At 40.0% G+C, this 27,093-nt stretch overlaps 1 protein-coding gene across 1 annotated transcript in view; it reads right to left on the bottom strand.

Moving 5' to 3' along the window:
• The window catches only part of LOC129105412 (cadherin-22), a 70,437-nt gene extending 44,015 nt beyond the window's left edge, over positions 1–26,422 (bottom strand). The window contains exons 1-3 of the mRNA XM_054616418.1: positions 26,195–26,422; positions 15,582–15,876; positions 84–203 (exon numbers count right to left, since the gene is read on the bottom strand). Coding sequence (XP_054472393.1) covers positions 84–203; positions 15,582–15,876; positions 26,195–26,422 — 643 coding nt within the window. The remainder of the gene's footprint in view (positions 1–83; positions 204–15,581; positions 15,877–26,194) is intronic.
• Between the last annotated feature and the right edge of the window lie 671 nt (positions 26,423–27,093).

Here is a 27,093-nt window from a genome sequence, read left to right as displayed (position 1 = left end):
TTTTGTAACAAAAGAGAAGAAGCACATAAAAAACGAAGCAGGTGTAGGTAGAGGGCTGAATGTGTGGCTGTTATCATTCTTACCTGTAAGTCTGCCAACAGTGAAAATCTTTTCTCCATCCAGTACGCTGTACACCACTTTGGCACTGCTGCCGTATGCAGGGTCGTCAGCATCTGATGCAGTAACCGTCATAACGGATGTTCCTGTTGAAAAGGGACACAATTGTGTCAAGAAATGGTTTAATAAAAGTTTCTGAGCCAGGTGGCCACTGGGGAAACTTTAGACAAGTGCTGGAATTGTACACTGTTTATCTGTTTATAGAAGGGCTGATGTGGGAGTGTGTGTGTGTGTGTGTGTGTGTGTGTGTGTGTGTGTGTGTGTGTGTGTGTGTGTGTGTGTGTGTGTGTGTGTGTGTGTGTGTGTGTGTGTGTGTGTGTGTGAAAAACTCGACTTATATTGTACTTATTCCTTTGCAAGGACCAATATGAGTTTAAGAAGTTGAGAGTGAGGGGATTTGTACAAAGTAGTGCCTGTACTTGCTCTTTCAAAGGTCAGTCTGGGGGCAACACGTTGTCGTAATGGTTCAAATGCAAAAAATTGGTTTAGGTCAAGGTTAAGAGACACAATTGATGGGTATGGGTAAGTATAGTAACAGTAATGAACGTATGAGTGTGTGCGTACATGCATACTCTGTGATTATACTTGGGAGAAGCAGGTTAATGCATTAGGATAGCACTGCACCAGGTAGCTATTTTATTTTGATTTCTAAACAAAAAAATGTATGTTTCAAATTACCTCTTCACAACACCGATGCTCAGAGTTGTTTTGCCTCTCATCGGCAAGGAAGTTGCGCTCCGAGATAAAAGGAAACATGGAGTCATAAAGTCAACAATTATCTTCAAAGACTGTTAGAAGCTCAAGAAATCTACAAGCAAACAACTACTTGTTATTACCGCGCATTGGCAGAAAATAGAGTAATTTCCACATAAAGCCTCAAAATTTGAATTTGTGGAGCAGGTGTTAGTCATTATTTATAGTATATTTGTCAACAGTGTGCATACACAAGCCTATGGCAGCGAATACGCTGGCACATCTCTCCACTTAGTCACACGTTTTAGTTAAAGCTTGGCTTAAAGCCTTTGAAACTTCCTTTTTAGGGTTAAGAAACAACCGTAAACTTGCCTTTTAGCAATTGAGCACATGTTCTTTCCTTCTATAAATAATTTCACACTCAGGAAAAATAAAATAAAAAGGGAGACGTTACTGGGCGCCGTAGGTCCTCAAGGACAAAAAGTCGGTCTTTGTCTCCATCCTTCTGGCCAATGCTACGGGTAATTACTGACAGCTGGTGTTGTCCACCAAAGGTCACCGCTGTAGCCTTTCTCAGGGCCCTGTCATGCTACTGTCCAGCCACATAATGGCCGTATGCTAATGATGCTAATTAGCGGGTAGTGTCAGAGCACTGTTTGTTTCCTGTCATCCAATGGAGCTCTTAAGGGGCAAAGAGGGAAAGAGAGGCCAGTGGATTATCATTAAAGTCAGCTGGCCATTAAATCAGACAGCTCAGATCACTATCCGGTTCCTGTCATCTGTATCACTCTTTTGTTCTCCCTGTATGGAGATGGGAACTGGCCCGTTTGCATGCGAACGTATAGCTAGAATATGATGCAGTATTCTAACTGGTGGATGATGAAGAGTGAAACCAGCGAGGCTGTTCAATTTTGCAGCTATTCTGAGCTACATTGGGATGTGATAAATGAGCTCAAAGGTAAATTATCCTAAAAACAATTGGTGTGAAATGGGATAAGTGAGGAAACACAGAAATGCATGGATGGAGGGATGGATGGATCAACGTTTCTCCTGCATGTGCAATGCCAAAGAACCATGAATTCTGGCACTGTCAACAGCCTTGTATCCTGATATATTGCTGCTCCCACTGGAGTCAAAGCACTGCATATTAACTAGGATTGAAATGAGCCTTTAATTCATATTCTGAGTCGCACCATACAGTCATTACTCCATCCAAACATACCAAAGTGCACACCACCCTGATCCTTAGAAGATCAGGATATGCTGCATCCCAGTTGGGGGGTGAGTGAGATATCGTCCTTATCGTATTAAAAACATAAGGCTGTATAGGTATTTTCATTACTGGCAGCAGGCAGGGGAGAGCTAACTCTGCTTGTTCGGCCCTACCACTGTGGGTCCATCAAAGTCATTTTCGTCCATGGGATTAGTCCCTTATCTTAATTTTCCCCAGGTAACAAGCAGTCTGATGCTCAGCTGTTTCTTGGTACTGGCTTGCAGCAACATCAGATGGCTTGGGAGAACTATATAAATGCAAATGCTTCTTTATTGTGTTTATGTAAAAAAGAGAAGTGAAGTTTGGCACTTGGGTTCTTATTAAAGCTCTGGCCTGCATCAGTGTCTTTAGTGGGAGAAGTCATTACTTACAGTATCTCTTGACGTGGTTGGCATCTCACTTAAGTAGATTCTACTGTTGATGGAGTTGTGGGAATTCAATAAAAACTATTGACTTTCTCAGATTCGAATGTAATGCATATTGGAATAGGAGAAGTATGTCTAATGGAGAGAAGCTCCAGTTATTCATTAGCTCAAGAGTTGTTTTTCTCTCACTAACTCAAACTTCAATCACAAATTGCTCTCAGATGAGATAGCACGCACTGTAGCAATAATAATTTTAATTACCAAAATATACAGGTTTGTTTCTCTTTATTTCCCCTGATGAGCACATTTGTTAGAATTAGTTTTTTTGGTTTGGTTACACAACAAAAGTTTATTTTGTGCAACAAATCTATGCATTAACACTAATAATGAAACTGAATTACCCAGTCAATTATACCTTATGTTATTGCAGTTCTTTTTTTATTTAAAAATCACTTCAAACTTTTGTTATGGCTGAAGTTGTTTAGACAGATGTGAGTGTGTGTGTTTACTATAGTACGTCACTGTTGGGTGACCTGGTGATGTCAGGTTAGTTCAAAAATGTAACTGTCAACAAGAAGTCAGAGGGCCTGGGAAACAATACTTTCAGCTTGGTGTTACATAAAGCTTTTTCCATATACGACCTTTGTAGTTCTCTCAGAATTGTTTATTTATTCACCTCACTTACTCATGCATTCAGAGCCTGCAGGTATTTACACCATCAAAAATATTCAAATAGAAAAGTCAGCAACGTGCTAATTTTCATATGCAAAATTTTTTCAAATGTAACAAAAGTGATTTTCATTATACTAATTATATGATATGACAGCAAATTACCTTTTTTGTTTTGTTTCCCTAGCATTCACCAAAGCATTCATGAGAAAAATGTTTAGCAAGCTTTCTCATGGCCGTACAGCTTTAACAAGGATATGGCTGGGTTAATCATTCAACCCTCTAGCAGAGCAAAATGCTTCAGACATAATTGGGGTTGAATACCAGCTGTTTATTTAACACTTTTTACTACTTCTATTCCATTATTAATGTTTCTATAATTCTTTTGTTATAGTATAACGACTCTTTATTGCATTCAAAAAAATCCCAGCAGGTATGGGAGATTAACAGCTAATGAAGTGAATAAAATATCCTTAGAATATGCAGTATAGGCATTAGTCCTTTCTATGAATTTGTCTGTTTCTAACTGGTACACACAATACTTTTGACAATGTCGTAACATTGTCATGGTAACAAGAACATGACAGAAGCAACAGTCATTACAAAACAATAACATGCATTCTTTGTCGCAAATTATTTTTAAGAAGTGTACTGTTTCGCTCGAAGGATTATGTAAATAATATTCAGATGCAAGCTAACCCGGAGACCATCACTGGTTAAATGGAGTAAGAAGTAAGGTAGTTTTTTCAGGGCGTGGAGGACTCCGTGGATGCTGGGTGACGATAGCTATATAGTTAGATTTATGCACAAGTTTGGTTTAATGGTATCAACACAGGCTGTCGGAATGGCTTCCCACACCATTTCAACACTCTGGGAGAGATGGTTCAATTACTGTGAGGGGAGCTGGAGGAGTGCGCCACGTGTGAGACACTAGACTGACAGCTATTTAAGAGGCAGCCTCATAAAAGAGATTTGTGTCTAGCTCAGCCGGTGCCGTACTGGTGCGAGCTTCAGTGGAGGGGTCTAACGGCTGCAGCACTGAGCCTCTTTCCCACTAGGACCCGCCTTAATCTGCAGGACTGAGTGCTCCCCGCCCGCATTATGGATCATTTAGTAAAGCCATAAAAGCTGAGGTGTTTTCACATGAAAAGTTATTTCTTCACTACTTCCACTGTGATTCATTCCTCTCTCATCCACATAAATGCCCCAGGAGAGAGAGAGGAGGGTGAGCGAGACTGAAGTATAAAGGGGAGAAAAATCTGCCATGTCATAAAAGCCAATGGCCTGCTTACATTGATCCTCTTCCAGATCACGACAAGGATTTGGGGATATTTTTCATCTTTTCTGACAGACATTGTAAATCTTATCTTTAGAACATATGTCTTTTAAAATAATTGATCATTATTTGTTTTGGAGACAATTTTACGGGGCAAGCATTGCAAGTCAACTTTAAATTTGAATATCTTCGTACTTTTAAGCATTAGTGTCTGGACAAACAAAGAAAAAAAGTTGTTATTCTAGAAGAGTGAACATTGAGGAACAGAACCTTTCCTTTGCAGAAACCTTTCGACACCCCTGTATCTGCATCAAACTTTTTTGTTTTAGACAGGGCATATTCCTTAAAGATAAAGATAAAGAGGTTTTTATTGTCATTGTAGTGATACAACGTAATTCCGTTTGGTAACCCTAAGGCAGCCAGCAGCAGCGGACAACAACAGGTCGAAATGTATAATGCACAATAAAGACAGTGTCAATGCTTCTCTTTAATTATGAAGAAATAAGAGCCTTAATCAATTTCACAATCTATCGCATTGCCGTTGTCAGAAACATCTTCCATGCCTTGAATCCCTCTTTCCCTCTCTCTCCCATCCCTCCCTCTGCCACATCCACCCTGATTCATGCACATGACCACACACACATCAGCCTAACGCAATTATGTCAAGCACTGTTGTTAAGCACATAATGGTGGACGTTACTGGTCATATACATAAAGGAGGTTGGCAGAGAATATTGATTGTAAGTTGCACCTGCCTTGTCGCATTGCTCTCTCCTGTGATTGCACTGCTCTAAATGTCTCATCTTGTGTTAGCATGACAGGGCCCGGCTGTCCTAATGGTGACTGCAGCAATTTGCAGCCTCGTGGGCAACCTCTCTGGACCACAGCAACAGGAAGGGTGATTATTACTTTAATCCCCTTGTGGAGTTCTCACATTATATAGAAAAGGAGTGGGGGATTTCTCTCATATGCTGACTATACTGAGGGTTAGAGCGAGATTGAAAAGTACAGAGAGAAAGAGCTGAAGATCAAAAGAACAGGAGAGAACACAAGAGAAAAATCAAAGAAAAATAGACAAGCATTGATTGTTTTTTAACAACTTGTCCACAAAAGAACCCCTAACTGAATGCTTTATGCTTTTTGTTGAATTACAACTTCATTCATACAAATGCCACTTGATTCTTGATTTTACGCTAGGATTTGCTGCATGTGTACAGGTCAGTTGCAAAACAATACTGGAAAAAATATTTTTGGGCGTCACAAAAATGTTGTTAAATTTTGGCCAATTGTTAAACCATTATTGACACAGCTTTCTTTTAATACAGCTTTATTATAGCCTAGTGCTATTCTCTGTGTCAATCACCACAAACGTCCTTCAAAATGTCAGTTATTGAGTGTATTTTGTATATACTTTTGTTCAGTGATAGATGGGCAGTGACCTTCATAATGACACTTGAATCATACATTCCACAAAGCTTCTCCTGTGCTGCACTGTTGGGTTTCAGTCTAGTCAATCTCCATAACTCATTTCAGATATTTTGAAAAGGAAGCACCAGTTTACTAGTAAATATATTTTCCAGTAGCAAATCTTCCTATGCAGATACTGCTTATGTTTAACGTATTTAAGAAATGTGGGCAAGTCATGTTATCCTAAAAAATGGGTGCTTGATTCTTAAACTCCTCATAGTTTCCGCTGAAGTAAACATTTGGGCCAAAGACACACTGCTTCCACATAGTTTTATTAAAATAATCCTACAAAATGCCCTGGGTTTTATGGCATTTACAGAGATAACATGTCTTGAGGTCACAAGGAATGCAAGAAAGCCTCAGATGCTGAGCTTTGTTCACTAGATAAACATACAGGACATTTATTTCAAACATGTCCCTATTGTTAAATGGATTTAGCAGTTTGTCAATTTCTCTCATCTGGCTTTATATAAAAGATAAATGCCAGTCCAAGGCTATTATTGTGCTACTTCGAACTTTGTTGTTTGTTCTTTGTGTTTGGTGATTCTACACTGCATCATCTTGTATCATTAGTAGATAATAGCTGAGGATAGCGGTCAGCTTAATGTCTGTTATCAGACTGCTATTTGCCTGCCTGTTGTTCTTAGGACACTGTGACTTGTCAGTCAGCGTTACCTAAGGTTAGAGGTTACGGAACAGATGTCGTGTCGTGTCACGTCTCTGCCACTCAGAGGTCCTCAGGTCCTCTCTAATGGAACCACATCAATCACAGGATTAGCTCTGTGGAAACGTTTCACCCTGTTGTGATTCCACCATCAAGAGCTGCCCCTCCTAGCCACATTTCCACCAGACTCCCTCGCTGTCACCCGACCTTTGAGTGGTAGGAAAGGATTTCTGCCTCAGTGACTAAATGGTTCCAAACCCAACAAACTGCGCTGGGATTTTGTCAGTCAGCTCACAGAAGGGCAGAAAAAAAAGTGAAGGATGTCTCACTATGCCTGTTGTAACACGATGTAATACTGATTTCAAATTGGAAAAGGGCTGTCTTTATTACTTCAATATTAGCTGGGCGTGTGGAGCATAAGCATTAGCTTGGGGTGCCACTGTGTCACTGCCAATAATGTCTGTGCAGTATGTGTCCCAGACATTGTGTCTAAAAACTTAATCTATCCAATGCTTTACTGTACAATATGCCAAACTATACCTATCCAGTATTGTCTGGCATTAAACTATTTTGACAGTACATTAGCCTGTGGGTTTTTAAAACTTTTGAGGCGTAGCTCAAAGCTACATCAATATTTAAACACCTACCATGGCTGGGAAAAACCAAAGGGAAAAAAGGATGCATCCAATTCAAATATTAATGATGCTTTCTAAAACATAAATATTTGCCCAAAATGTCATCCTACATAAGCTACCTGGTATTAACATATAAGCACCATGGAAAAGCTGTTGTTCATATATAAAGGTATAGTCACAGCCTAAACTCTTGTGATCACATCTGTTAGTTGCAGTGCTATTGGAAATACACTACCATAGGCAGCACAAATTAGGAAAGAAATAGTTTCCCATTTCTGTATAATTCTACATTCACCTTTATTTATCGTAGTCTCTATAGCAATGTCCATCACATTTCTTTGAATAAATAATCATACTAAACCACAAAAAAATGTTTACTGTCTCTAAGGTAACAAAACTCATCATAAATACCATTATTATTATTATTATTATTATTATTATTATTATTATTATTATTATCACTATACAAACATTAGGTTATTTTCAGCTAAGTGGATTTTTCAGTCTTAAATGCACTGATTAAAGCAAATCTCAACCTACCTTCTCAAGCATGTGTTCATTTTTAATTTGGGAAAAAAGCTAAGTACAAAGAGGAAAAATAACACCATACTTTCTTAAACAAGAAACCGCAAGCAAATGTGGAATATGCATATAATTTAAAAATAATTAGAAAACTCCTGAGGAAGTACGGCAACAGAAAAACACAAAATTATCTAAGACACAAACTCAATTCCAAACAGTGAAAAATATAAAAATAATTGATGCAAATTCAAATTAAACGATAAAAAACATGAATTAGTTATTACAGTGAAAGGAAAAAAAAGTGCATAATACATCCACAGGGTCCATAGGTACTTAAATAAGTACTGATTTTTAAAGGTCCTACTTATATTCAACAAAACCTAAATTAAGAAGGCAGCAGCTCTATTCATCTGTTACATCTCCCTCAAGACCAAGACAACAAATTCCCTAAAACTACCAAATTAATTCTCACTTGCACACATTAATTTGCCTCCTATGACAACACCAGAAAGTTGGCTTCCCCCTGGCTTCTTCAAACATCTCCTGACAATAGCAGTTCTGCATTTACCATTGAAGAAAATTTCATTAACAAATAATACGCCATGTGTACTCTCTGCTGAGGACTCCCAGCTGTAACCCACACTGGAGTCCACGGAGCACTTTTGGCGGAGGTAGAAAGATTTCAAATCTGAGGGACATATGGAAAAATATATCTTGCAACTTGATACTTGACACATCAGGTCCAAGGGCCTGGCAAACATAAAACCTCTTAGGTAATCCTTGTCTGGGTCATTCAGGTTTTTATGATCATATTTTGTCGATTGTTGACCCCTGAGGATCCTCCATATCAGAAAAATCCAGAGGTTGTTCTGCAACCTCAGCCTTGATCCAGTGCAGCAGAAAAAGCGAATGCTGACCATCTCTCTCTCAGTGCACTGAGACCTGGCATACGACTCAGGGGTTCCCTTAGGGAGTATGACCTCACACGAATACGTCCTTCTTTGGATGGGGTGGAAACCTGTCGCACACTCCCTAGCACCACAGTAGGATTTACCTGGTGCTGGATGCTTTTAGGGGTCCCCCTTTTAATTCAATAGGGCAAATCTCTCTCACAATACTTTCTCTCAAGACAGCACCTATGTGCTCTATTGGTCGCACCGTCTTGCCTATCTTTAAAAGAGGACCGAAGTGCATCATCCTGGCAAAACTTCGTCAAGATGCATTTCTCTGTAATGATTTTTCCCTCCGGCTCATTGGAAAGACAAGTGCCTCACCGACTATACCCAGTGCATGCTTTGTCTCAGTACGTCGTAAGCACGTTTAAGATGGAGAGGATGCAGTAGTTGTTTGTTCATTAGACAGGGCACTCTCAGATCTCAGATCCTCCTGCTGGTTTGGATCAGCTGGTCGCTCTCTCCATTCGTATCGACAGCCGTCTGCAGTAATGGACAAGGGAGAGGGGCTTTTCCGGGTGTGGGGGCGGTTCTTTCTCAGCGGTCGGCTGAGGATCAAAAGGTCCATCCCTGTGCCTTCTTCTCTGGGAAGCTGTCTCCTGCGGAGAGGAATCATGATATTGGGAACCCGGAGCTGTTGGTGGTTAAACTTGCACAGGAGGGGTGGAGACACTGGTTGGAGGGAGCAGAGCACCTGTTTGTGGTCTGGACGGATCACAAAAATCTGGAATACATGCATTCTGCCAAGCGGCTGAACTCTTGGCAAACTAGGTGGGCTCTTTTTTCTAACCATTTTGGAATTTTCACTTTCTTACAGACCAGGCTACAAGAACGTCAAACCCGACCCCTTGTCTGGTCACTTCCAGCAGGAAAGCTCTCCTTCCCATTGTGATGGTATCCTCTCTCCGGAGGGTGTTATTGATGTGGTAACCTGGGAGGTGTAGGACAAGGTTAAGCGCTCCCCTGCTGAACCCCCTGCCGCCAGTGCTTGCCTGATGACCATTTGTTTGTTCCTGCAAATCTCTGTCAGACGCACTCTAGCACTGCTACTGCAACGGTTTTGGTGGTCTTCCATGGAGAAGGACACCAAGGGGTTCATCAGTGCTTGCCAGGTCTGCTCAAAACATAAAAGCACTCGCCAAACTCCCTTAGGCCTTTTTCATCCTCTGCTAGTTCCTTCTCGTCCTTGGTCCCAATTCGCTTTGGATTTTGGACTTTGTTACCTCCCTCTGACGGTAACAAAGTAATTCTCACTGTCATTGATCGGTTTTCCAAGTCTGCTCTGCTCATCCCACAACCCAAGTTACCCAGTGCCAATGAAACTGTCTGCCTGTTTCGACCCTGCCTGCCCGTTTGGATTTTGGATTTTCTGCCTGCCCCTCTTCGGATTTCTTTGCCTGAGTAACCGATTTCCCGGTTTTGACCCTGCCTGACTACTAAATTAACTGAATTATCCTTGTAACTCTGTCTCTTTGTCATGCTTTTGGGTTCCAGTTTGCAGGTACTAGTAACCATTAACGATGTTGGCTTGTTAACACGTTGCAATAAAGTGTTAACGGAGGCTTTGAATGCATCCCTGTTGCTATTGTTACTCATGTATTCTATGCACTAGTGTGTGTGAATGAACATTTAGAATAGATCCTGATGGGCATGTGGAATCTTGCACAGGAGCCTCCGCCATCAGCGTATGAATGTGTGTGGGAATTGGAGAATTTTGACAACCAGCTCTCTGTGTGGTCAGAAGACTAGAAAGGAGCTGTATAAATGTAAAACCATTTATCATTTTCTTTTGCCAAATATCAATTTTAGGTTTTTAAAATGGAAGGATGGGTGTTTTAAATGAACGGACCAATAAATCTCAGATTACCTTGCAAATGGACATGAGGCAACATTAGCTTTTCGAATCGCAGATGATTTACATAATGCTGGGTCCACTTTTATTCAGAAAATATACAATGGATGGTGAGTCATAGAGAGAAGGATGACCTGTTAGTTTGTAAGTGAACATCCATTAATCAAATAGACCTATAATGCCATTTTTTATTTCATCTCCTTTAAAGGAGCTGAATCTAAAATTCTGACCATTAATATATAATCAAATTATATTTATGTTAAGATATAGTGGAGTAATGTCTACCTGAGCAGAAAATGAAGTTGCTCTTCCTCTGTGTGTATTGTAATCGGAGCTTCTCGCTGGGCTGGCTGCGGATGCTTTTAGTGCATGTGAGCACCACTGGTTAGTTCCCGGCTGCTGCTCTGCAATGCACTAATAAAGCGGTTAAAGCTGACAATTCCATCCAGACCGACAGCTTTATCATGCAAGTGTAGCACACACTCTCTGGTTCCCCCTCAAGTAAACACTGTTAACTCTGTCAGCACTTTTGCTGTAGTTTGCGCTGTTGTTTTTGCATATAGCACCTTTTAGCTGTGAGTAGCAGGTTTACTGTCACTATGCTCAGAGCCGTTTAGAGGCGATAGAAATGCTCCCAATCTCAGTTTTTGCACCTAAAACCAGAAATATGTAAAATAATAAAAATGACAGAAGGCAATTAAAACTACATTATTCATATATCATATTAAACTGTTTTCTTTCCATATATACGTATGATGCAATCTTACATTTAGTGCATATGCATACAACTTTTAAATGGCAGCTAACCTAGTTTTAAGACAAAAGCGCAGAGAAATGCACTTCTGGTGTGGACAACATGGCTCTAGCCAGCTCTATTTATTATTGCTGATGAGAAATTAAGCAAAGTTGATTTTCTAATTTGTATAATTAAAAAAAAAAAAATTTAATGTTAGTTTCAGTTTTAGAGGTTAAGAAGATTTTAACATTTTTAATAATGACTTTATTCCTGTTAAATTGCAACTTTATTCTTTTATACTACAACTTTATCCTCAAAAAATTACAACTTCATTCTCAACATCTCAGAGAACACATCTATGTGGGATATGTTTTGAATATGCAGAAAGTGTTCAACTTGGAATCTTGCTGAAACACATATGAGCTATTTAATACCAGGGGTTTATAAATAAATTAAAACAAATGAATGAATCATTGAGTTAAACAGGTCTTACATGCCCATTTAAAGAGGCTACTACTGCCCCACATAATACACACAAACGTGGAGGGAAGAGTAATTCATGCCTACACATGTGTTGACTCAGCAGCAGAGATAGCATTAAATGAGAAAAAATGGAATAGAATACATTTTGAAAGCAAAACAGATATATACCATTATATTGTCATCTTTTGAACTGTCCCCTCAACAATCCTGAATTTAGTTTTTTCCTTTCCATAAATAAAGACATTTACACCATTAATTGATGCAGAAAAATTCACTGGAATGCCGGTAATAAAGTGTAATATGCTCGAAATTTAGTTAGTATGTGTTGTGTCCCCACCAATGAAGACACCATACCTACGCCCTTGTAAAGGGAGGAAGATAAAACAAAAACTAAGATTGTGAGGATTCATTATTCCAACGCACCACTATACCAATTAATTGAACCAATCTTGGTTAACTCTTGTTTTCACCATGTCATTCACGTGTTTTATTTCTCTCAGCAACACTAGCTACAAATACACCCTGCTATTGGTGGTCATTAGTGGGCCAGCAAACTTCAGTCATTTGTCAGTGAAGCACTTTACCTCTAGGCCACACTGTAGTCTTAGCTTGCTCAAACTAAACAACATATCAAATATTTTGAATTTGTATAATAAAGAAATAGAACAGATATTTATTTGGGCTGTAATTAATACGGTTAGTCCCTACGCCTCATCTTCTAGTCAGTTTCTTTTTGGTTGTGTTCGGTCCAGAATGTCCTCTACCAAGAAATTGTATTAAATCAATTCTTCACAGTCTTTATCATCATGAGTCAGAGGACACAGCTAGCGTTCTGCAGAATGACTCCATCCATGTTCCCTCTTCTTCCCCTATATAAAGACATGCACGCTTCTCAAAGCAACATTCAATCACCCACGCACTACAAATTTGATTTAAGACTGCAATTTCATTAGCCGCAAATTTTCCAAAGGACAACACAGCACAGGCCCTCACATTTCATCATCATCTTTGCTGCTCGTACTTTATTTGCCCTCCCTTCTCCTTTTCAGAGTTAACCAAACCCTTAAAAACAGACGGACAATGTACACAAGTATTTTTTGTAGCAGATGCTGAGCAAGCACGCAGACAGATTGAGAGACAGACAGGAAGCCTTTGCACAAAGAGGGATGGGTTGAGGCGGTATAGCTATGACAGAGACCGGCACTGGGAGACATGACAGGAGTGATAAGTAACAATGTATATGCCTCAAGCAGCGGACTACTGATTACTTTTTTACTATTATGGCCTCACGTTTTCCAAAGCTGTTTTCTGTATGGTTGGGCTTAAAACAGCACAGTGAGCATATCACTGGTGCGGCTGATGTCTGCAACCTGCTTCCAATACGGCATAAAAAGCAACCCTGTATCAGATCACAGGAGCTGTGTCCAAATTACATAAAAATACTAACCAGGTTTTGGGTATATTGTGCGTTCACACAGTAAATGTGAAAATATCAAGTCTATACAGCATTAAAGGCGACAGAATTCTTGTCTGGTGTTAACGGACAGTATCGCCGGGCAAGGCAATGCAAAAAAGAAATAGAAGAGCTGCCTACAGCTGGGGAAAAAATGAAAGCAATTGTAGATGTTGTTGAGTTAACTCAAAGGACATATTGCAAAAGCAAATAAGCGGCTGGTGTTTTTTGGGTTTTCTTGATTATTCTAGTGTTCCGACTCTGTTTCTGTCTCTCAATGAATTCGGACTAATACGTATACAGCACTCAGCCCAAAAATCCATTTGTAATTATCTACATTCAAAGCAGGTTGTAAAAAATATAGTTACATTTTTAGAGAAGGCACTGGGCACTACAGTTTTGAGCAATTTCTATTGATACTTTTTAAATAATATATTTGTTGGGGATATTTTGAGCTGTGGATTAATCCCATTTGGTGCTGGCGTGATGTTTCAGCGGCACAGTGTATGTGGAATTGTCCCAAAATAAACTGCAGTGCCCATGCCCATCGTAATCACCCAGGGTTACGGCAACAACAGACATTTACGGCAAAGAGGAATAAATCTAGCTAAGGCTAAGCTCAGGCCTTGGCAACAACGGCAATACTTGTTAGTAAGGTAGGTTGTTGGTTTGGAATTTGTTGACAAAAAGTAAAAGATTCTGCACTTCAAAATGAACTGATAATATTCTCCAGCTATTTGAGCTATACCAAACACAGAAGATGGTAGGAGGTCAATGTGCAGCAAAACCGAGGAGCCGGTAAGTGACGTGGCGTTCAAGGAGGTTTGTGAGGTACCTTTTTATTTAATTTTTAATCCCTTCAGTTATTGTCATTGTGCTTGTGACTTTATCAAAGTGAAATGACAAAAAAATACTGCTGGCCCTAGCTGATGTTGGACAGTGGAACAGCGTGACAAAAAGGAGACGGGGACAGGGCAGTAGAATGCTTGACTAAGCAGTAGCTGTTACCTTATTAGGGCCAGCGCTCCACAACGATGTTTAAAACATGAACTGCACACTCATTTAGTCCGTAATTTGACTGAGGTGCGACAGGGTTGAACAAAGGGGGAGCAGCCAAAGTGGAAGGGTCGTGATCATTAAGATTACATTAACTAACATTAACTAAGCGTGATCTCCATGACTCCTTTTATCTCTTTATATATTATTGAGGAGATAATAGCCGTCTTGCTTCCAAAGCGACTTCATCTTTTCTAAATCTCTGGATTATTTCTTTTCTATTTATCTCTCTCCTATTTTGTGCTCCCCTTCAATTGCTATGTCTTTGTCTCTCTGCCGCTCCCTCCCATACACACAGGCACACACACTTACACACACACACACACACACACGTACACACCTCATTCAGTTTTAGAGAGCACTGTAGGCAGAAATGCCCATGGTTTGGATCATGCTGAGGAAGCAGGAATTAATTCCAATCAGGCTTGAACAGGGGAAGAGCCATTCCATTCTCCACCACTCCTGGAGTCACTCACCCAAGAAGCACACCCACATCTACTGCATTTGCATGATAACACACACGCACACACACATGCAAATATCACTATCACACACAACATTCTGAGCACACATGGTATTGTGATATCGCTTGGCAGCCAAACAGAATTTTGTTTATTAAACATCAGCGGGGTGTGTGACATTAATATCATGCTAATGAAGCCCCTGACACCCTCGTTCACCTGACTTTTCCATTTTGCTGAGAACTATAAGCAGCCACGGTGTGCCGCTAATACTGTTGCTTACAATAACAACATGTTTGTCAAGATTAAAAGCATTGTGGTTTCAATGTCAAAAGCCTCTTTGAAAATATGATACACCCCTTTGCCATTATCTACTCTTCTGGAGCACCGCTCCCCCATTCCCCCCCGTCATGATTTACCTCATAACACAGTCAGAGAACACAGCCACAAAGCTCATCTGGGAGTAATGCAATTCACGTCTCCTTTCTTTATGTGCCTGCTCGGTCTCCGTCATTTTCCATATTATTCCTACCTACCGGGCATAGCTCTGACACAGCGCAATCGGGGATCCTCCTCAAATGTCCATGACACCATTCTACTTTCTTATCCACAAGGGATTCACTGACTCCAAATTTATTTTCATCGACAGTAAAATCTCCTGTCTGCTTTTTTCCAATCTTGACAATGGGGGAGAATTTTAGCATATTGCTCCTCATGGCAATTTCTAGCTCCCCCCTGAGCCAAGGTGGACAATGCATTATGTTACAGGTCCTACTTATGCATCATGAAAATAGCTGTTAAACTGGTGATTTCATACAGTATGAGCACCTTTAGGCCATCCTGAGCTCAAAGCATGAAACTGCAATCCAGATGGCCCCTGTCTGGCTGCAATGTTTCTTGCCTTACCTATGGGTGACAGCTCTGCCACACTGCCGATGTAGGGAGCCTTCAAGAACTTGGGCTCACTGTCATTGATGTCCTGGACCTTGATGACAAATTCAGACTCTGATTCCAGAGGGTCATTGGAAAGCCGGTCCCAGGCCCGGGCCCTAAGTGTGTAAAGAGCCTTCTGTTCTCGGTCCAGTCTCTCTGTGGCATGGATGTCTCCTGTTAGCTCGTCGATGATAAAGATAGAGCCCGCCCCTTCTCCAGAGATAGTGTACTTGATGTTCCCCTCACCTTCGTCAGAGTCTGTATGGATCTGTAAATTGGGACAAAATAAACGTCAAAATTACATTTGTATAATACTACTTTGCAACAGAAAATACAGTTAATTAGAAACGTAAAGTAACGGAGTCCAGATTATGAGTTTACAAACTTATTGGGGGAAAATGTTGACACAGAGAATTGTTGCAGTGGCTTCTAGGAATACATTACAGAATAGTCCAATACTGTTTATCTTTGTGGACTAATCGTTCATCTGTGGTTTTAGCATGGTGCAGTAATAAAGCAGTGGCAATGCATAAGTGAAAGATACTGTGTGAGGTGTAAAGGATGACTGAATGCTGGTGTTCTTAAAATAATGGGAACTTTTTGTTCTTTAATGTATATCTACTTTTGTACTCAACTGAAAAGTAAGTTTAGTTTTGGACATTTGTTTATTAAAAACAATGGGCATCATCCTTCTGTTCCTTTGAGTCTATCTGCATTTGGGTCCATTCCCTAGTTGCCTTTTTGCTGAGCCGTGAGACGTGGACCTTGAAGTTGATATGACTACATCACACGTTTTGGATGGAATTTTACTACTACATTTCAACCGCTGTGAATACTAATAGTTTGTGTAATTGATAGTTGTCAGAAAAAACACATTTATTATCCGCCCATTATCCGTGACCAAAATAATGCTCATTCATTTCGACCATTCCCTTATGTTATTCCCAGCGAAAGGCCTTCTCATTGCTCCCTTTAGAGCAGCCATCATCGTTGTCGTGAAAAAAAAGACACCAGAGTTCTAGTGATGATTTACACCTTTTCTGCACACTGTGCCCTTCACAGGATGTGACGCCCAAATTAGGAGATCAAAGTCATTTCAAAGATTGTTAAAGGTAGAGACATAGAGATGCCCGAGCTGAAAAGTGAACTTAAAAGAGCCCTTATAAATCAGAGCTATAGTTCCCCTCTAATGTGATTAGAAGACATTCCAGAGGCAGCAATAGGAGCAGCATTGGTCCCCCATCTCAACCTCCCCTTTGGCTCTTTAGTGAGCACTAGACCTGCTCTCTCTCTTTCTCTCTCGCTCTCACCTTGTATCTGAAATTATAATTCAGTGCTGTCTATGCAGTGTAACTGTGGTTCAATCTACTGAGAAGACCAGGAGAGGGGGAATTGCCCTGGCCTCCCTGGTTAATATTTTATAAAGGCTTAATTAAATACAGGCTTCTATCACCCTCGCGGGGTTTTCATTAAGTATTTGTCGTAAAACCGCGGAATAATGCAAGCCTGTGCCTTGATATTGCTTCCCTCATCCATTTTCCCCTCCCTGTTTTTGCCTTTTCTCACCATTCTGAATCATCCTGAAGACAAAATGCATGAACAGTCAGAGGAAATATACTGCCGGATACTTTGGCGGTATCAATATTTCAGTTATAATAAAAGAAGTTTCATTGGTCCAAACTCTCAGAGTTATCCAATAAAAGTGTCTATAGTCATGCGCCACTGGATATGTCTCCAAAAGACACTCTCTTACCCACTCTCTGTATTTCTTAATTTGATTCTGCAGACATAATGTGTGTGAAATGTTGTCATCATCGGCTAATTCAATTGCACAAATGCTGGCACCATGCTGTTCCTACCTACTGTACATTTGTTCACCCAGCAACACACACGTACCTACCTATCTACCGTGTGTGTGCTTGCTCACATATGCACAAACACACACGCACACACACATACATACATAGTGAGTTCATCATTCTGCTGGAATGATGCTATTTCTCCCCCCTCAGGCCGGATATACCCATCCGTCTGTCAGTCTATCCTCACTGGAGTGATTCAAGTTGGCAGCTTGAAAAACACACACACTACGCTTAGCTAAGTTGTTCTAAGCAAACTAAAGGTCAGAGCCAGGACGTCACTCTGTTAGCAAAAAAATGACAAGGAGTGCAAATCTACCCTTAACGAATTCACATGAGAAGACGACTACTGGGCAAATATCATGTCCGCTTCATTGGTCAAGAATTTGCATCTTTCTGAGCTCTTTGTGTTCTAGATTTTGCAGCTGTGTCACAAAATGAGTATCTGGAGCAGTGGTTATGTCATTGTTCAACTGTGCTTCCTGTTGTGTTCATGCTATCATGGGTGTCTGCACATTTAAATGATGGACTCAATTGCATTGTCCCTTAAATATAATAAACACAAATACAGTAAAATTAAGTTTTGCTTTACCGGGGCTGTTTGGGCTTGATGTGTGTGGGTTTCATTGGCCAGGTAGGTAGTATTAGTAGAGAGAAAGGTATAAACAATACAAACAAACACTTGCCACACCATAAATGTTAAATGATACATAACAAAAAGCTTATATTTTCATGATCAAGCACTCAGTATGCTCACAATGCAGCCATTGGTGTTTGACACAATTGAGAGTGGCAGTTTGAAACAATTTTATAGCCAACAGTGAAAGTAGGTTACCATTGGATTTCATTTAATTTGTTTTACCTTCATGACTGAGGACATAATGTTATCAAATTTAAAGGCAGGAGCACAAATTATTTCACAAATACGGAAATGACCAGCATTCAGAATTGGTCAGTCCAGTACATTATTTTCTGTATTTTGTGTAATACATGAAAAACAGTGTGTTGTATCGGTTGGATACGATATTGTTACTTAAATGGTTATGTTAAATGGACTTGTAATTGTATCGCAAATCTCAACAAAAACTAAAAACACCCATTCACACATATTCTTCCACTGATGGCAGGGGCTACCATGCAAGGTTTCACCGTCCCTTCAAGAATATCTAAGTATTCACACTCATTCATACACCGATGCCTTTGAGAGCAATTTGGGGTTAAGTGTCCTGCCCAAGGACACATCGACATAAACCAGAGAAGCCGGGGATCGAAATCTTATTGAGGGACGACCCGCTCTAACTCCTGAGCCACAGTATCCCATGCTCTGAAGAATTTAAGTATGACATTAAGAAGAATCTTTTGGGTCTGCTAACTTCATGTGTCATTATGCTAACCTCAAACTGTGAGGCAAGAACTGAAAGGGATGGGGTGTTGAGCGGAAACATGCAGAAACTGCAAGATGTGAAAGGGATGATGAATGCTGGTGATCTAAAAACAATAGGAAGTGAATGATTGTCATTTAATCCTGTGAAAATTGAACATCCCCGGTTAAACACGAAACAGGATCTTCCAATACTGTAAGTAATTCGGCAAACTAAATGGTACCAATTTACTAATCTGTAAACAAATACTAATATATACTTTATAATTTTTGACCACAACATAACTCACTGAATCTGAATGTATAATGATTATTGTACATCAAAAACTATAAAATAAGTTTCAGTTAAAGGATTACGTTTTTTTATTTTTTTATTTACGTTTACAAATAATTACCAAGAAATACTTATAACACAATGTGTATACTGAAATAGTAATTGGTTGTTCATTTGATAATATGAGAAACAAGAATGTAGATATTCTTATTTCAAAGCGATTACTTCATGACCAGAATGGAAATAATGATTACAGTGACCAATAACTCTCTGAACATACATACTGCAAAGCAATATAGTAGTAACATATTGTACAATAGATGTGTCTGACTTTAAAATGTGCATTTGTAACTGCAGCATAGCAGACATTCTGTTCCAGTCTCTGGCTTTAAGAAAAACTTTATACAAGTAGTAGTTAGGAACGCCTTAGGGTCTACAGTGGAGGGCTGTGGGGTGACTCAGGGGAGAGTAAGGTTGCTGATGCCCTGTCAGGTTCACCTTTGGGTCATAACAAAGTGTCTAGCTGTCACTGTAGGCTAACCTGCTGAAGGGGATGACATATGACTCACATGCAGTGTCGGAAAGTTTCTTTATTGTTTGGTAGTCAGCTATTTTGAGTTTGTGTATTAAAAGTATGTTAAAGCACACACTCTGCTTGAGTAGATGTATGACAGAATGGTGATTTGGTATTGGAAAAACATTACATTATGGAAAGTAAAAAGAGCTGCCGGAACCTGCAAGTCGCACATGTTCTGTTGACGACCTTGTGAATTATAAATGTTTACAGTCTTCTTAGCACAAGTAAACGTACTATAATAACATAATCACACAACAGAATAATATAATAGAATAAAATAGAATAGAATGGCGAGACATCTAGGATCACGATGTTACATTTCCAGGGGAGGTATCAGAACGTGGGCTGCACTGAAGCCTTGGTTTATTGAGGGTTTCAAAGCGAGAGCAAATTGGCTGTCTTATATTTAAGTCTGTGTAATCAGGAGTAGGCCTGCCACATTTCACTGCAGCTTGTCAAGCTCTCTGATCTTAACAGCTTCAAAGTGCTAACAAGGTGACTGTATCAGAGACGGGCCTAGGTGGAGACAGCTATGGCAGAAGGAAGGGTACAGACCGTTGGAGACAGAGCCAGAGACAAGAGTAAATGGTAGCATTGTGGAGAGAAAAAAAAGAAAGAGAAGAAAGTCAGTGGGGGAGAGGAGAAATGAAAATGAGTGGGCGATGGTGCTGGGTTGATATGTGAATGGAGGCAGACCTGCAGAGGCTTAGACAGAACATAGAGAATGGAAACACACAAATAGGGAATTAAAGAGCCACATAACATGATAATAACATTATTTAAGATGACAAAGCAGAGTAAACTAAAGGCTTTTTCATCTTCCAAAATGGAAAATGTGGCTCCCTTAAACACCATGTCCCACAACACCACATTTTCTGTTTTTTCCATTCCTCCGATCTTAAGCTGATTTGTTTCTCTTTGATGACAGCCTTGCAATGTTTAGACCCAGATTTGACGAATTATAGCTTGGATCATTACAATGGGGAGAATTGCTCCAACAAGCATAATACGTGCATTTTTTCTGTTGTCTGATTGACTGTGTCCACGGCCAACCACTTTTCCCTTTCATCCATAAACAAACACAATGAGTTAAAATGATGCCAACCAAGACTACTCAGGTATCACAAAGGAACTCTGTACTGGATCAGAGAAATATGAAACAGCAACAAAAAATGTCTCCTTTTTCACTTCTGTTACTTATTTTCTCTGAAAAAAATGCAATTAAAGATAAAAGAAACAGCATATAGAATACAACATACATAGGCTTATTGTGAGGATTAGGCTATACTACATTTTCAAAACTACACTAAACCTGCTTTAGACACCATTAAGATAAGGGCTTCTGTGCCGTCTGGCTATAACTTGAATGCTGAGTTTTAAAAAAAGGGACAAAGAACCATCTTGGACATGGACAATAACAATTTTTTAACAGTTCATGGTGAGACAGGATAAGAAAATATATTCCAGGTACATCCATCAAAATCAAAGAGCTGGATTGATACAAAAGAGACTTTGAAAACTGTACACAAAACCCTTGAACTATATTCTTTTTGTTGCTGAAATATAAAAGCATATGCACTTGCTGCAGTCATAGTCCAACTCTCTCTCTCACATACACCCTCAAAATTGATTTATGTCTGACAGCTTTCGTCCAAATAGTGGAGAAAGAATCATGACTGAGGAGAAGAAGAATATGTCATTTTTGCTTCCTTTACTTCCTTTAACAGCCATTTAGGATTATCTGGGCTCAGCAGCATCTCCCCCTCTTACAAAAGTACACTTCCTGTAAGTTCCCCACTCCCTTACTTCCTTCCTTCACTCCAAAATATAGTTGTATCATTTAAGTCCGCAAAGAATTTATCTAAACGTACTGCCCAAAGCTTCCAGTTTAACGCCTTGTGAGTGACCATTTTATTGGTAAATCTGATTTCATTAGCAGAGTGGTGGCAGCCAACTTGTGAGAGAGAACGAGCTTGGCAAGTTCGCTGAGTCGGGGTGAAGTAATATGAAAAAAAAAAGCTTGTTGTAATTATCCAGTACAGAGGCACAGTGCTTGGCTTTAATCCTCTGCTGTTCATATTAAAGTGTTGATACCAGAAAATGGAGAAGAGTCCATCAGTGTGTGAGAGAGAGTTACACACAGACATCCACACTCACACGAACCATTAATATTACTAGCACTAGTCGGTGCCCTCGTCACATGAAGTCCTATAACTTTAGATAATTTTATTAATAAAATCATCCCTCTTCGCCTCCTGCTGTGTCACTCCCTCGAGCTCCCCTCAGCCCTTTTATATCAGTTCACTGCCTTCCCTAGCGCCCTGTCCTTTTATGAATCACAAGTCAGCGTATGAAGTCTCTTCTTGCCCAGCTTCCTTTTGCAACCTCCCGTCTTCCTCCGTTCCTCTCAATGGTTACCACTCAATTTCTCTCAATCTATCTCTCTGTTTTGCTGGCCTTGTTGTTGGTTTTCCATCAGGAATGCAATCCATTCCCAATGGCAAACAAATAGTGTCCAAGGGATAATGATTCTGTAACAACCCGACCGTTCTGCGGAGAACATCTCCATTCATTTGTAGAAATAGAGAGATCAATATATGCAGATGCAATATTAGCTGGTCAATTGCCATGTCTAAATGATAAGAAACAAGGGGATCACATGATTGATGTGTGTGACTCATCAGTGAGTCTCATGCTGTCTGCATTAATATCCCGTCTTTCCAAATCACGTCCTATGTAAGGCAATCGAATCGTACACGCTGTCCACTCTCATCAACTCACTGAAGTTCATTTGAGAAGCAGCTGATGAATGGGATGTGAACAAGAAGAGTGAAGAAAAGCAGGCAAAATGTAACCAAATGGCACTGAGGTGATAGCAAACATATTCGATTTTACCAATACTCATGCTCTATAATTACATGAAAATAATAACTTTCAATCATCACATTTCTGGTGTCAAGACATTAGCTGTCCCAATCCAGCAGCTGCTTCCTTCGGAGGGTGTATTTGTAGACGGATTGCGTCACAGCGGCCGACAAATGAAGCCTACTTTTCCCAGATTTGGAGGATACAACTGATGGATCCTTCACGGCCCAACATATCCCAAGATTCATTGCGTGCCGGTGAAGTTGATTTTTTTTTTTTTTTTTTTATGACATGGCGACTAGTTGACCAGCAAAGGGAGAATTCACATTTAAATGTAATTATTGGGTTTTAATTCATGTGAATATCGACAGATACAAGTGTTAAAACTAAAAACAAGGGACCTGATCAGATCACACTAATGTTAAATTGATCGGTTAACTGACTTGACGCTATTAACTAACCAGCTAACGCTACCGAGAGCCGCTGCGCTATTTATAGCAACTCGTCTTTTTTAACTTAGCTTTACCTCTTTTATGACAACCACAGCTGGTTGCTAGGAGACTGGAGCGGCAAAGGGGTGGGGGGTGCGAAAAGCTGGTGACGCAAACAGAAAATAATTTGTGGACCAGACCGTCTCCTTTCGGGGACCGCTCGGTCCAGCCTTCGCGGTATTCAAAGGACCCGGCTGACGTAGACCGCGAAGGCTGGGTCCTCCGAAGGCTGCAGCCGCTGGATTGGGACACAGCTATTGTCCTCAACATCAAAGAGTAGGACATCATTGAGGTCATCAGTGAGTTACAAACTAATAGTTCCAGAAACAAAGGAACCAGAGGAACTAAACAAAGTACTAGGAGACTCTTTTGTGAAGATTGGACAAATTACTCTCACAACCAATTGCAAAAAGAAATTCATGTTTGAGACACAGTTTTCACACACATCAAAACAACAACACAGACTGGATATATCGTCCTCATGCAAAGAAGGCATGCAGAAGTGGAAAAGCAGTCAGAAAACCATTTATGGTCCATTATTTACGCTTTAGTAGACAACAGCAATGAAACAATAAGCACATGATGATTTGTTTGCCTTGTTCACTCTCTTGTTGCTAACTGTTTGAATAAAGTTGTACACTGGGAGTCGTGTTTGACCAGTGAACTGTATAATCTGCCTTGATAGTTCCTCGAGGATCAGAAAGTACTTCCTTCTAAAGTAAAGACTTTTTGTGATCCTAGAACAAGGGCAAATTAACTAAATCTAGCCCCATGGTTTCTCTGGTGCAAAGGCAGGTAAGGCTCTTTAGGTAAATAAGCTAAATTATGTGTATGATTAGAACTTGTGATTCAGGCCCAGTGCTAGTGTTCCTCATGTGTAATGGAAATGGCACAGGCCATTAAAGGTGCAAAATCCGAGATTAGGAGCATTTCGATTGCCTGTTATCCGCTCTCAACATGTAGACGCCGAGCCGGCCGTTAACAGCTCACTCTGCTAACAGCCCCCTCAGTGCAAACTACGGGGAAAAAAACTGCTGACAGAGCTAACAGTGTGCTACGCTTCTGCTATGATGCTGCTGATTGGGACGTCATCATCAGCCACAACCGCCGTTTGGACCGGTGTTGAGTGGAGCAGTGAGTTTACCAGAGGGAGAGTCTCTAATTGTTTTACTCCACTATATCTTCACAATGCAAATAGTTGTTTGCTGATATATCACTCTTCAGAATGTTAAATATAGCTCCTTTAATGACATGAGAAGTGTGAAGGTTCCCAACAAGCGATTATAGCCTTTTATTTCCATCAGTTTGTCTTCAAGTAATATTTAAAGCTCATACAAAAGGAATCTCAAAATCTATAAGTATTATATGCTGTAGTATTTACTTTGTTTCTGAGCAAAAATTTGCAAAAAAGTTTGTATCATCATAACGTCGAAATTTAGTGTTGCAGCTCCACAAGAAACTGTTCCAGTTATTTGCCTTGGAAAGCTTTTCACATGAAGCATCAGAGGAAGTACTCAGTTTGTATTACAAGAAGCCAATGGACTTCTGCAGCTTTCAGAGATTCTACAGCACAACAAAGCAGAGTGGATCAGAGAACAATGAGGTTCCTATCGGTAGATAACAATGAGAACAAGAACGTGGGAGTGAAACAAAACTCAAAACCACAGCAACGCCTACGTTACACAGGAGCTTCACCAGTGACAGCCGAAGGTAGACACTATTTTAAAAACTGTCTGCTTCTTCTCAATTTAATGTGGTTATGGATGTGGCATGCCAGGGCTTTCCAAAGCAAAATATGTTTTTTTAGAAAAAATGACCAGTATAGTTGAAGAAAAATATTGAAAATATTTTGGACAATGTCATATGTGTTCAGAGCTTTAGAATCTTTGCAATGGCAAATGTTTTTACTGCTTACTGGTGATAGAGCACATTCCAGAGGTGTTTTGCAGAATACCACTGGGACTTGATCTTTATCTCTTCTTATTCTTAAACCCATGAACAATGTGTCTTTTTTTTCTTTGTCCTACAATCTGTAAGTAATAGTAGTGTAGTAATCCAATGGTTCCAGATAATCCTTTACTGATTAGTTGGGTTGAGTGGTTAAGCTGAAAACATGTTTATACTGATCAGGAGGTCATGTAGCCCTTACGTTTGGCAACAATCTTCAGTTTGTACCTACGTCTCGCAACGCAAACGCACTGAGCACTGTTTGTGGTAATTGTAAGGGGATTCTGTATCTGCAAAACTGCTGAATCATTATGAGCTTTTTTTTCTTAAAAGGTGCAATGTGTAAGGTATGTCCCAAAATGTATCTAACAACATTAACAGAAAATTAGGAGGTTATAGTGTTGATATTATGTCAAAGATGTCTACGTATGGTGTTGAGTTATCAACTGAAATAAGCATGCTAACTGATTAGCCCCACTTGTACCTCACTGTGATACCAGACTGCCCTCCTTCAATAATAAATAAAGAAGTAGATCTATCAACAGAATAGTTTGTTTACTTCATTTCCAAAGGGCCAGAAACGATAAAATGACTCTAACCCTCGCCACATCCTCAACGCCGTCCGGAGGCTGCTTTGCCGGGAGTACAGCACCACGTGGATGCAGTAGGCTGACGGAGCTTCCGCTAGCAGTTCAGGTACAGCAACCCCAAGAATCAGGGCTCTGATCCCAGGGGACTGCTGTCCTGACTCCCAGCCTGATAAACAAACTTTCTGTTGATGCAGTTACACAGCTTAGACCCAACTCTTCACCAGCCCACTGTGACTGTCGGCTCTGGTGTTTTCGCTAGAAACTCATCCCCCAGAGTCTCTGCCCACTCCCTCCTGAGCGAAACAGTCCCCCATCAGCAGGGAGGTCAAAACAAAAAACATGAGTCGCCCAGACACAAACCAATGAACAAACTATCAAAACTTATTGTTACACAGACAGTATAGAGTTTGCAGTGTTATTTTGAGTTCTCAGAGTTTGAGCAGTTTGGTTTGGTTTTATGTAATTGTGCTAGATGGCATTTTTTATAACTGAAGACTACAAATTTAGATTGCGTAAAAAAATGTATGAAATTCTCTTCAGTTTAAGGAATCAACACAAAGCTCTTATTACAATATTTAAATTATAAAATGAAATGTCCTTACCTTTCCTACGTAGAGTGGCTCTGTGCCCGTGTACTCCTCTACCACAAAAAACTGGTTCCACACCCATCCTCTCTTTACTCGTTCCAATGATGAGGGTCCTTGCTCCTGTCTACTTCCTCCTGGGGTCGAACCACTAGTCCTTGAGGCCTCACACCAGCCAAAACTACAGCAGCTAAGAAAACCCAATGCTGCCAGTGTCCAAGCCCCTGATGTCCATGAAAGAGCCATTTTGATGATGAAAAAAAAAATAGGAAAAGGAAAAAATAAATTCAGTCTGGGTCTACATGAAATATAAAAGATCCATGTAGAAAGTTAAAGGTTTATTCTTTCGGTTGTAGTTTACCAAATAAAAAAGGGCAAACTTAAAAAGGCCTTTGCGTAAAAACTTAAAAGTTAATCCATTAGATCACTAATAAATCTGAGGTTATCTTCTGAATACAGGGCACGTCATGGAGCACATTGAAGTCCTACCACCTGCAGAGTGCCTGTTTGTATTGTAGCATGATCAGTCATTTTGATTCTTTCAAAGTATCTGGCCCACTTTCCATAGCATTTTTTTTAAATTATGACCTTAAGTAATGATAAAAACAGGATTTGGATAAAGCCTTTCAGGCTGATTTTTTGAAGGCAACAAAAAAAACAAATTTTATTGGATTTCCTCACTGATCAGAGGGGAAACTAGTGGGAAACAGGAATACAACTGCAGTGAGGAGAAGGCCCCTGAAGAGAGATGGTGTCCATCCATTCTTGTCGTTTTTTACTGCTTCAGTGCATCTGATTTAACTTCTAGTCTCGTTCCTTTGAATGGTTGGTGTTTGTTTCAGGTGGTTTGATCCTAAGCTATCTAAAAATTACAATATTGAACTTCTTTTGTGATGAAAATTCTTGTAAAGTCCAGT

The sequence above is a fragment of the Anoplopoma fimbria genome, chromosome 17 (genome assembly GCF_027596085.1).
Source record: "Anoplopoma fimbria isolate UVic2021 breed Golden Eagle Sablefish chromosome 17, Afim_UVic_2022, whole genome shotgun sequence".
Taxonomy (NCBI): Eukaryota; Metazoa; Chordata; class Actinopteri; order Perciformes; family Anoplopomatidae; genus Anoplopoma; species Anoplopoma fimbria.
The sequence above is the reverse complement of the archived record's forward strand: the minus strand, read 5'-3'. Positions and strand labels throughout refer to the sequence as shown.